The sequence below is a fragment of the Bombina bombina genome, chromosome 2, assembly GCF_027579735.1.
Source record: "Bombina bombina isolate aBomBom1 chromosome 2, aBomBom1.pri, whole genome shotgun sequence".
Classification (NCBI taxonomy): Eukaryota; Metazoa; Chordata; class Amphibia; order Anura; family Bombinatoridae; genus Bombina; species Bombina bombina.
The window spans coordinates 826,038,125-826,051,252 of record NC_069500.1 but is presented as its reverse complement, the minus strand read 5'-3'; the positions used below and the strand labels follow the sequence as shown (position 1 = coordinate 826,051,252).

General features: G+C 36.3%; 1 protein-coding gene across 8 annotated transcripts in view; it reads right to left on the bottom strand.

The window, feature by feature from the left end:
- The window catches only part of TCF3 (transcription factor 3), a 262,782-nt gene that overhangs the window by 177,527 nt on the left and 72,127 nt on the right, over positions 1-13,128 (bottom strand). For 2 of the 8 annotated variants that reach the window (XM_053703096.1, XM_053703097.1), the window contains exons 1-3: positions 12,296-12,532; positions 11,604-11,876; positions 6,530-6,628 (exon numbers count right to left, since the gene is read on the bottom strand). In XM_053703096.1, the coding sequence (XP_053559071.1) occupies positions 6,530-6,601 (72 nt within the window). In that variant the 5' untranslated portion in view covers positions 6,602-6,628; positions 11,604-11,876; positions 12,296-12,532. Of the gene's footprint in view, positions 1-6,529; positions 6,629-11,603; positions 11,877-12,295; positions 12,533-13,128 lie in introns of those variants that run through there. The other 6 variants (XM_053703099.1, XM_053703091.1, XM_053703098.1 and 3 more) reach the window with 6 other exon arrangements.

Genomic DNA, 13,128 nt, shown 5'->3' with positions numbered 1-13,128 from the left:
CCTCTCATGCAGAATTAAGTGGCAGAGAGGTGAGAGGTTTAACTCTCCATGATTGGGACCCTCTTAGGAAGGTGTCAGCCAGGATGTGAAAGCAAAGTGAGGGATCCCTTCCCCCTCTCTGTATAATGTACTATAACACATGGGTGCTGGCTTGCATCAAGCACTGTCACACTGGCTAAAATCTCTCCTATAAAAAAGGCTATTCACTTTCAACTTCCTTTAAATCTTTTTATTAATGAGGTGTTTGTGTATTTGTAAACATCTGTGTGAAGAGGACATCTGTAGTATCGTATAAAAGGTGCAAGTCTTCCTTCTCAGTCCTATAATGTAACTTACATCACTTATTACAAAAGATTTACCACATAATACCTATAAACAGATATTTTACACCCTTTGATGTTGTGGGACTGTAATAGTCTTCAAAACTTTGCATAACTATCAGTGTCTTCTTAGGCAATTAGGGATTATTAATAAAAGCATTACATTTTAACTATAATATTTTTTTTCTTGCCGGTCATCCACAAGCTATGTGCATAAAGAGGGGCATGTGGGTGGGAAAACAGACACACTACAAAAGAGCAAATACAAAGAATTAAAACACAGTCAGTAAAATTGGCAGGAGCCAGTGACTAAATTATGTATTATGTAATGAAGGAGTCAGAAGTAATATCCCTGGACCAGAGATACACTGGCACCAGATATAAAAAGGTGCAAAAAGAAAAATGCTCATATTTAATATTGCTTCCATATAACTATGTGTTTACCCCCTGTAAAAAGCTTAAAGGGATAGGAAAGTCAAATTTAAACTTGCATGATTCAGTCATTTTAAGACACTTAAATTCACTTCCATTTTCAAATGTGCTTCGTTCTCTTTATATCCCTTGTTGAAAAATAATATGCACATATCCTACCCTAGTGGGAGCTAGCTGCTGATTGGTGCCTGCACACATTTGTCTCTTGTGATTGGCTAACTACATGTGTTCAGCTAGCTCCCAATAGTCCAATGCTATTCCTTCAGCAAAGGATAACATGAGAATGAAGCACATTTGATAATAGAAGTAAATCGGAAAGTTATTTAAAACTATATGTTCTATCCAAATCATGAAAGAAAAACTTGGCGTTTCCTGTCCTTTACAACATCAGCTTCAGAGCAGAATCGCATTACTAGGAGTTAGCTGAAAAAATCTGGTGAGCCAATGGCATGAGGCATTTTTGCATATCCACCAATCACCTGCTAGATCCAAGTAGTGCATTACAGCTGCCAGGATATAGAGATAGATAGTTTTATATTATCCCCCCCCCCCCACAACAACCAATACCAATCAAACAAGAGTAAATTTTGATATTAGAAGTGAATTTAAAAAGCTCTTAAAAACGACACTATTTAATCATGAAACTTTAAATTTTGACTTTCACACCTGTTAAAAACACTAATGCTTCTCCTTTGAGGATTTAAAGGGACAGTCTACCATAGAATTGTTATTGTTTTAAAAGATAGATAATCCCTTTATTACCCATTCCCCAGTTTTGCACAACCAACACAGTTATATAAATATACTTTTTACCTCTGTGATTACCTTGTTTCTAAGAACCTTCTTCCAGCCCCCTGATCACATGACTGTGACTGTTTATTATCTATTGTCTTGCAGTTAGCATTGTGCTGGGCTAAATCTTAAATAACTCCCTGTGCCTGTACACAGTGTTATCTATATGACCCACACGTACTTTTAGTCTCTTTGTGTTGAAAAGGAATTTAAAAAGCATGTGATAAGAGGCAGCCCTCAAGGGTTTAGAAATTAGCATGAGTCTGCCTACATTTAGTTTCAACTAAGAATACTAAGAGAAAAAAAGCAAATTGGAAAGTTGATTAAAATTACATGTCTTATCTGAATAATGAAAGTTTAATTTTGACTAGACTGTCCCTTTAAAGTCTTTGATTGAAAGGTTATGAACAGCTCATTCTTTTTCTACAGACACGTAAGTGAGGCTGTTCCAGCACTGCATACCCTGTTGACATTGCTGGCAGTAGAACAAGCGTGTTTGTTGACTGCCCAGGTATACATTCACATGCACAAGTGTGTCACACACACAAAACAATTGGACAGCAGAATTCAAAGGAGCTTATACAAACATTTGGAAAATATTAAATATATTTCTCTTCGACATCTAAAAATGTAGAACTTTTGGTAAAACATGTTACTACATTGGAAAATAATATTTTCTGTTTTTATGTCTGAAATTCATCACGGTTGACCAATAAAAAAAAAAACAGACTTTTGCTCATCAATCACAGAGAAATCAGCCCTTAAAAAAGGGACATGGAACCCCACATTTTTCTTTTCGAATTCAGATAGAGCATTACATTATGAACAACTTTCCAATTTGCTTCTATTTAATTTGCTTTGTCCTCTTGGTATCTTTTAAAAAAAGAATACCTCAGTATTCTCAGGAGCAGTCCTACAGGGAACCAGCTATTGATTGGCGGCTACATATATGCCTCGTCTTTGGCTCACCTGAAGTGTTTAGCTAGTTCCAAGTAGTGCATTGTTCTCTCAACAAATGATACCAAAGAATAAAGCACATTTGATAATAGAAGTAATTTGGAAAGTAGTTTAAAAATTGTATGTTCTTTGTAATCATTTAGATTACTTTTAAACATAATTTAAAAGTAATCTAAATGAACAACGTAACCCATCCTCATCCATGGTTAAAAGAGGTTTTAGAAGTGTGGTTAACCAACTGAAATGTGACAAGCTGCGTTTAAGAGGAGGAAGCATCACAAACCATGATACCCATGTACTTGCCACGTAGCTGGTATTAAACTGACAACTCTAAAACCTTGGGCACCACTACCCAGTATACTTATTACAGGGGCTAAAAGAAATAAGGGGGGGGGGGAGTTCCTCACATTTCCAAGACTATGTAAATTCCACAACTCTGAAGCTGTATAATTTTTAAAATATAAAAAGTATGGAAGTCCTGCATTATTGAACAGACATTGATGACATCGGAGAGGTTGTTACTGAATTCACCCAGTGGTAATAATTTTACCCCCCCCCCAGTTTCAATAACTGTACTTGAGTCTCAGGGGGCGTGAAACATGTATCCTCATATTTGACTCACAGCATTCTAATCTACTTGGTCACGTGGGGCAACTCTGCTCCAATGCTACCAGTTTTCCTCCACACCACCAAGACCATAGACCCACAGAGATATGGGGCTACAAACATTTCCAATGAGCAATAATTAAAATTTCTAACACCAAACATTACCATACATTCCATCACCATATCATTAATTTCCAAGCACCGTAACAGTATTCACCAGCAGAATTTTACCACACTGCTTCCTTCGGCCCCTCTAATGTCCATGGCCTAAGGTTACAAACCACCAGAAGCCCTTCAAAAACACACCTTTCACAGTAACTGTTGTCTAACACCTAGGGGTCAATTTATCAAGCTCCGTACGGAGCTTAATGCCGCGTGTTTCCGACGAGCCCGCTGCTCCATAACTTGCTCTGATGCGGCGGACAGAAATCGATCGAATACGATCGGGTTGATTGACACCCCCTGCTAGCGACCGCAAATCTGCAGGGGGGCGGCATTGCACCAGCAGTTAACAAGAACTGCTGGTGCAATGATGATGATAAACAGATGAATAATAACCCCTTAATGCAAGTAAGACAGGCAACAGGGATTACCTCATTGATGCCACTGTATGCCGTCTGTATTTATCGATGTGCAGCGGACATGATACGCTACATCGTATCATGTCCACTCGCACATTAATAAATTGACCCCCTAGTGTTTTTTTTATACTATTCTTTAAAAAAAAACGTTCCAATGAAACATCTCAACTGACCATATAGCTTGGTGGAGAGCAACAGGAGATATGCATTGTTGATATAATAGTTCCCTTTTGAATATTATAGCTAATTCCACACCAAAAACAAACAAAAAAAATGTATACACATACATACACACGAGATGATTAAAAAAAAAAAGTCTGTGGATTATTACTAAAAAGCTTAGTGGATATGTCCTTATACATAGATACCTCATGGTTTTGCTCATAATGAATTAGATATAAACACTTTGGAGTCATCATACATCATTAAAGGGACACTCAAACCAAAATTTATGATTTAGGTAAAGCACAAAATTTTAAGAATCTTTCCAATTTACTTAAATTATGACATTTTCCACAATCTTTTTATATATCATATACACACTTTTTGAGGCATCTCCTACTCACCATGTGCACAAGCACATATACTTTTTTTGGAGAGATAAATATACACACATTTACTTAGTGATATTCTGTGGTGTTCCCCCTTCCTCAGACCTTAAATGCAGTGGGTGAGAGCATTTCTACACACACTGTAAAATATACACACACACCAAGAAATAGATCCACCCTCCTGGAGACAGCTACCTACCTGGGTGCAAGCGTGAAACGAATATTCCAATGAAAACGATGCCCTCACAGGAGTTTTGGACCAAAACAGTGTCAAATCTTTGATACTGTTTTTGTCCAAAACTCCTGTGAGTGCATTGTTTTCATTGGAATACATACTGAAATTCCTCTAAACAAATGTGTAGACCATCAGTTTGCTAGAGCTTTGAAGTTTTTACTCTAGGGTTGACACATTTAAGCAGACATTTATGGTTTCAGTCACACGTTTAAAAGTCATGAGTAAATATACATAAATATAATAATCCTAAACATGTAGGATCCATGGCTCCCATAATTTGTCAATCCCCACACTACTCATTACTACATTTTAGCAGCCAAGGGGTTAAAAAAACAACAGCAGCAGCCTTAACACATAGGAAGGTCTGTTTCTAAGCCCTATGATAACATAGGCCTTGACCCACCCTTCTCTTTTCCCACACTAAAGCTTTAGCACTACAGGATGACACAGCTGTCTGAAAATGTCTACTGAAAGCATTTTACCCACAAACACCAGCCATGAGACCCAATTTCACCAAATGGGCTAAAACAACCAGACAAGAGACTTACATTGAAAAATGCTAAATAATAATAGGTCTAACAAGTTTAAATAGAAAACTCCCAAAACAACTTTGGCACCCTTAAATTCAAATGGACATTAAATTGCTTGGCACATCCACGTTAGCATGGTTACTACTCATCAAGCTATTGGTTATCCTTCTGTGCCTGCAGCTCTCTTCAAAGTGGTTCTATTTTAAAAGGGACACTCAAGTCAAAATCAAGCTTCCATTATTCAGATAGTGCACACAATTTTAAATTGTCCAATTCACTTCCATTAGCTAAATGTGTACAATCTTTATAAAGGCCCCAGCTCCTATTGAGCATGTGCAAGATTCACAGAAAATACGTATATGCATTTTGTGATTGGCTAATGGCTGTCACATGATGCAGTGGGAGGGAAAATAGAACTATGTGACATTTGTCAGAAAGAAATCTACTACTCATTTGAAATTCAAACTATGTGCTTTTGTATTCTCATTTTATTATACATTTGCTGATACTATTCTTCTGTGTTTAGTGGTCCTTTAACCTCTAAAAAGATTCTGGTTGCTGAAGATACACAACTTCATACTGGACCCCGCCATCTTGGAACTTTGATCAGAATCGGTTTTGTGCGCTTCAAGTTAGTATTCATGATATACAAAAAGGTAGCTTTACTATAAATACATATTTTTTATTTAAAACAAGTTTAAAAGTTACATAAAAAACATATTAAAAAGGCCCTAATTACATGCATAGAGCAGTGGTGCAGTTGCAAAAATGTAAAGCGACCTATCTGTATCATGCACGCTATCCTAAAGCAATCAGTATAGCTGTCAAAGTTAATAATCTGAGACTACACCCCGCTTCTATCACATGTTGTGAGAATACCTCATTTCCAAGATTGTGGGGCTTCCTCAACCAGTACCTGTTGGGGGTTAAACTAAGAAAATGGCTTTGAAGAGAGCAGCAGGCACAGGAGGAGAACCTATAGCTTAGTGAGTAATAACCTTGTGATAGTAGTAGTGCTCGGCAGTTTAATGTCCCAAAAACTATTGTATATTTCTCTAAGGCCTTTTGCGCAATCCTGCTGCATGTTCTGCCTTTATAAATATACACAGCACAATGATATTTTTAATTAAAATGGTATCAGCACATAAGGAATTCTTGCCACACTTATTTGGCCACAGATACAAGAAAATGTTAACATTTTACATACAGTAAATCATGTGGAATCCACAGATATAATGAAGAGCTTGCCAATGGTGTACACACACACACACACACACACTATAATATATATATACACACACACGTACACATACATACACAGAGAGAGAGTTACTATAAATTTTAGTGCTTTTTTTAAATAAACAAAAAGGAATAATGAATGCTTGTTTCAAATGATTAATAAATGCAGTCATTGTCGCTACCAAAATGTCTGATTAACCACTGCATTCTATCATTTACATTAAAGAGGAAGGAAAAGCAGCGATACTTGGTACACACAACGCCATTACTACAAATTTTTGCTTACCATACTGAAATCCAGTAAATCACTTAATTCCTTGTCAGTGCCCACAGCTGTCATTCTTTGTTGTTGGTTCATTCTCCCCCAGATCTACAAGTAGCAGCCCTAAAAAGAAAGAAAAAAAATTATTAACTCGAGTTGTCTGATTATTGTGGAGTCCTTAGTCCAGGGGTTGACAAATCTGTTTAAAATTTAGAATATTTAGGAGCCAGACAATGGTATTCTCCCTGGCTCCTTGATTTGTCAAGCCCTGCCTTACACTCAAGAGCATGTAATGTAAATCCTGATGCAGTTTCAAAGACCACTCCAAACGCTTATTTGAATCTACATCCCCAGGTCTAGTAGAACAGAATAAATGCTGCTAAATAAGGCCCACTAGTGACCCTCATGTCCTCCTTGCTTTAAAACCATAGATAAAAATATATTTTCTAGTCAAAATTAAGTAATAAATTACCTGCCAACATTAAGCAAATTTAACACTTTACATTAATATATTTATGCAGAAAGAAAAAAAAAACACACACACACACACACACACAACAACCCAAAACCAAAAATGAGGGTGCAATTATACATGGACACATACAAAACTCCTTTCTATTATCCAGTCAGGGCCCAGAGGGCAATAAACAGATTATGGATGTGTGTGTTTACCACTTGAAACCCTCCCCCCCTTACTGTAATTCATTGCTCTTTCCGGTAATTATTATCGGTAGCGAGACTTTAAAAACATGTTTTTTTCCCTTTTCTAACAAGCTCCATTAGAGAGGGACCAAAAATAGCAGTTGTCCCACGGGAGGGGACAGAAAAAGTCAAAGATTCTGAATAGTGAAAGAAGAACAACATGCAATAAAGGAATGAGAGAATGAAAAAAAAGAATTTAGCGGCAAAAAAAAAAAATATAGGAGTAGGAAGACCAGATCACAAGTAAAGTGTTGTCTACACTACATTATTTTGTAACACTGAGCTTGTCACACAGGTGCTTGTCATAATAAACACAGAAGAATCAGATGGTTAATAAACCTAAAGTAACTTGTCAACACACTGATTGACTGTCTACGCCAACCCCTCATTTAAATAATCTTGTTTTGATTCTTGGCTGCAGCCCTCTCGGGCAGCCAAAAGGGTTAAACAACAACATGACAAACTAATGCTGCACTGCAATGGTTATTTAGATATAGTTACTGCAGCCACAAAATGCCTATAAATTTCTGTTTGGATCAGCCAAAACCATCTGTTGCTCTTCCTGTACTACAATGATTTCTGGGATAGTAGTATGGGTTTCCCTTAAGATAAAATATCTGTGTTTTCTTAGGTAATGGGCACACCACCCAGATGATTTTCTTACCAACCAACAAAAAATTAAGCCATTATTATACCAACATTAGCTAATATGGATATGTCTGTTGCACAAATCATTAAATCAATTTATGATTACTTATGCAATTAATTTATGCCTTGGATAGCTTATGTAACATTTATTATAATTTAAAAGTATTACACTACCCCCACCCACCACATCCTAATGCCTCCTAGGTGGCAAAGTTTCAGTGGGGAACATGGTTTGATATGCATAAAAAAAAAAAAAAAAAAAAAAAAAAAAAAAAAAATAGTAATACCTATGCAGCATTTTTTTTTTATTTTGGTTTTGCTGATGCTCAGGAATAGGAGCACACTGTTGTATTACATCTGAAATCAAATCCTAAGAAATTCATGGGATAAACGATAGTTTAGGAAATGTCTCTTACTACATAAAATGCAGTAGAAGATGAGAAACTGCTCCTATCAATCACAATGTCTCTCACTGTGAAGAAGTGATAAGATTGAGCATTATGCTAATATTAAATATTGGGTTAATTAAAATATGTACACATCTATGTTTATAACAAAAGACATTAACGTAGATTTTGATGAAAGATAAGGACCATAGGCCTAAAAAGTCTGCCCTGCAGTTCCTAAAAGTCTAAAAACGTATCTAGTCCGTAGGATAGCCTTACACTTATCCCAGGCATTCTTGAAGTCCCCCACAGAGTTTGTCATTACCACCACGTTTGAAGTATAGAAAAACAACATTTTATGAGATATGGAGGTATGTTAATGTGTTATACATTGTGACCTTCATAATACATAAAAAAAATAAAAAAAATAAAAAGATAAAGCAGAGTTTGACAAAATTTAAGACACACCAAGAGGGTGCAAATTACACAATTTTTGAAAGAACAACAAAAGTGTTTGTATATTGGTATGAGAGCAATTATAATAAAAATACACAGAACTAACATTTTGAGAGTCCAGAATGCCTATCCTGTGAGGTGGAAAGAATCAGGATTTTTTCCATCTCTGCAATCACACACACACAATCAGCTGCTATACAAATATGTTATTAAATGTATACATATTTCATGTCAGTCTAAATATATTTAATCCCATTCTTTCTAACATAGTGTCCATCCATTTTAAAGCCTCTTACAAAGTAATTATACAAAAAATGCATGCAAATCAATCATCAATGAGGTGACAATTCAACCAAAGAAAAGGGAATAGGTTAGTCCAGTTTAAAAACTATTAAGTATAAATGGTATGTTAAACATACAGATATTGTTTGCCCATTTTATACATTCTTAAAGAGATACACACAAGACTTTTAAAAAGGAGGTTGTGGCTCTGTTTCAGATCTTTGTTTTCCAAAATTAATTGTGCTCTTAATTGTAAGTCTAGACTACAGAAACTTCACTGTTAGAAATATTTCACTAATGTACAAGTTGGACGTCTCTCAAAAGTAGACAAGAATAGGCAGCTAAAAACATAATTTTCCAGAGTTTAACAATAAATAGTGCAAAATGTATTAAGCTGGTTAGCAAAACATCAGACAGAGGTGGGTGGGTATATACATACATGCATAATGCCGACTGTCCCTCAAGGCCTGTATGCAATAAGAGGTTGTTTTCATTTTATCTTATATCCTCGTACTTACTACTCCATTCTCTGCAATTTTTCACATTTTACTTAGTGTTAGTTTAATAGATACTTTATATACCTAGTTGTAACAGTTACTAGTAATATGAAAAAAAATATTTATTGTGGAAATCAGGGATGCATGGAGGAGTCTAAAACTGTATTTTAAATTCAGAAGCCATGTATAATGGTGTGTGTATAAATATATGTAGCATAATCCAAACATTTAGCATCCAGAAGTAAAAGTCTACAATCTATGGCTTCCTGGCCACCAGGATTCACCAAGGCCTTTAAATGTATACACCAATATACAAATATGTAATCATATAAACATTCCCAAAGGGAATGTATCCTGAGGCTACTTAAAATTTCCCTGAACTGTTGTGACGCACATGTAGCCCTCACATGTGAATTCTATTGGGTGTACTGCAGAGGTGGACAAACATGTACCAAACTTTATAGTCAGTCATACATATTTAGCTGCCATGAAATATGTCTAGATCGCTATGCAAAATAATTTTCAAAATGTTTGGAGCAAGAATTTAAAAAATAAAAAAAAATGAAGACACACATACTTGTCTGCTATACAGAGTATATTGTATAGTTTGGGAGAAAAACAAAACAAATATGACCTACATTGGTATTTTCCCCTCATTCTCTAAAATTGCAAAAAAAAAATTTTTAGAAATTATAACATTAGAAAAAAAACAACAACAAAAAAAAACCTGAATTGTTTTTAAATAAATTAAACAAACAGAGCTAAAAATATTTACATTGGACAATTACAGAGGAATAGTCAGTGTGTAGTGCATCATGAAATATAGTGTAGTGATGTAAAATAAGCAAAGATGACTGCAATATCCAACCCCCCAGGCTTGGTTGGACTACAATTAGAACACAATTTTGCACAATTCGTCCATTATGTTAAATTCACTGGCAGCAAGTTGTTAAACAACCAAAATGGGGGGGGGGGATAAATTATATGGGTAGTGCAAATGCTTTGAACATTTTTTTTCCTTTTTATTTTATATCATTTGCAGAAGTTTGACTTTTTTTTTCCTCTAGTGAATGCCTAAGTCCCTATTCTACCCAGTTAACACATAGCAGATGTTTCTGTAGCTCAGAGAAAGACTCTCCCCCTCTCCCTCCCTTCACCCCACCACCTCCCTCTCTTCTCCCTCCCCTCCTTCAACAAACTGAGCCTGCCAAACTCACTCAGGAAGAACCAATTCCTTATGGACAAAAGGTTCTCATCCACCATTACACCCCTGCCATGCGTCCCTAGTCCGGCACAACCCACGCCACGGAGGAAAAAAAAAAAAAAATATATATGTATATACACACACATTATCCTAATATACAAGGGATTATGTTAGGGCCCATTGTAAAAATCAAAAGAAGAAAATAAATAAAAAAGGCAAGGATACAACTAGGACATTTAACTTTGGGGAAACTCAACAGCAATTTAAAATAAAAAAGTGTGGATGGTTTAGTGTTACTACATTTTCCCACTGAACGTTACGTGGAATTGTAGAGAAAACAGAGTTTCAAATAAAAAAAAATAATACAGCTTTATTTGAGAATTACAGAGACTAAGGCAATAAATCAATGGATTTAAAGCAATACTAATCCAACAAGTATGGCACATATAAATGAAATGCTATATAAAAAAAAAAAATATATATATATATATATATATATATATATATACACAATGTTTTGTAATAGTTTGCTGTAAGATTGAGAAAACATTATATATATATATATATATATATATATATATATATATATATATATATATATATATATATATATATATATATATGAAAATACATTAAACAAAATGCTTAAATAAAAAGAAAAAGTGTTTGCCAGGGAAAAACATGTGATTGTTATTTAAGGAAACCTAAAGAACTAGGGAAGAATGGTATTTCATCTTATGGACCAACAAGTGAACAATTACTTATTAAAAAAATAATAATAATAAAGATGCATTGGAAACTGAATTAAACACTACATGCACCCAGGGATAAACAAAGCAATGTTAGCAAGTTCAGAAAGGTCTTGCATACATATCTACAAATATAAATTGCATAATTATAATAATAGAGCTGTATATATTTACCTCTTTACAAAGTCAACATCCAGGAAGCTTGCATGGAGCTGGGGATTGAATAGTTCAATCCCCCTAGTAGTAGAAGCAGGTTTGAGCAGGAGAGATTATCCCAGAGTCGACAGTGAGTGAGAAAACAGACCAGGGGGTGATTTTTTTTTTCTGTTTTGGGGGAGGGGGATCTGTCCTGTGCCCCCCTACTGGATGGGGGATATTTGGGGGAGGAAAGGGGTGCAGATGTCTATCTTCTGCTCTGAGAAACAGCAACTGTAACAAGTTCCAGTGCTACAATGTAACAGAGAGAGGGAGTGAAAGGAGGAGGAAGCCCACACCTCCCCCTCTATACAGCTCTCCCCTCCCCCTCATTACTCCGCTTGCAGGCCCTGTAACCCCCCCCACTAATGCCCCAGCTTCATGCTGACACTCCTAGATCTGCCCCCTTCTGTGTAAGCAACCAGCCCTGCCCCTCAGGCGTCCTATTTACCTTATTATTATAATGTTCCCTAAACCTAACCCCCTGATCTTTACACCCGCCTCCTTGTCTGTTCCTATGAACTGCACCGCCTCTCTCTTCCTGCCCCTGTCAATTGCCCTGTCTTCCCAATCTCTAGTCATCTTAGTTACTGCAACTTGCTTTTATCTCAATACACAAATACCATTAGGCCCTTTCATTACAGACATAGTAATTGCCCCAGTTTACTTACCCCAATATAACATTTGCCCTCTGTTCCTTCTTCTGCCCCTTGTCTGTCCCACTTATTTCTGCTAATCAGTCCGTCTTCCCTCACTCACCCTTGGACAGCTTTTTGCCCCCCGGACCACTTACACGTAGCAAGAGGGCGGAAGCCAGGGACTATTTTCTCTCCTTCCTCTAGCGGAATGATACAATAAAAGGAAGCGCTTAAGGTATCCTAGCGTAAACTAGAACGGAGAGTCAACACGCGATGGGGAAGAACCTCCTACTATACTTCGCCAATCGTAAACCGAGGCGGGCCGACATGCTCTTTACTGGCCAATAAGAGGAACGCAAGCTTTGCTCCTAAGAGCTGTTGTAGTCTACATGAACTCTTACTGTTGCGCGAGGCTGGACTAGGTTGCATTGAAGTGAAAGGATTATTATGGTTGGCGTAGGCGCCTACATCAAGTTTAGCTAATTTAAACTTGTAGAAGATTTCATTAAACAACATGGGTTTAATATGTGTATATATATATATTATATATAATTATATATATATATATATGTACAGACATATGCGCAGTCATGCAAAAACTAAAATTTGAATGAACGATATATATGTGTGTAATCTGAACGACTATATCTGGACCTGGCAGCACTTGACAGTGGCATCACATAGGGAGTAGCGTATTCTGGATAATAAGTGTTTTTAACGAGAAATGAATATAATACGATGCACATCTACATGTCCTCCTGCTCCTGTGCATTAATAAGCTGCTAAACTTTTAATATTTGAGACAACTGACTTTAGTTAGACTATTGTTGTGAAGAGAGTTGAGGGGCGTCATTTTGTTCTTGGAC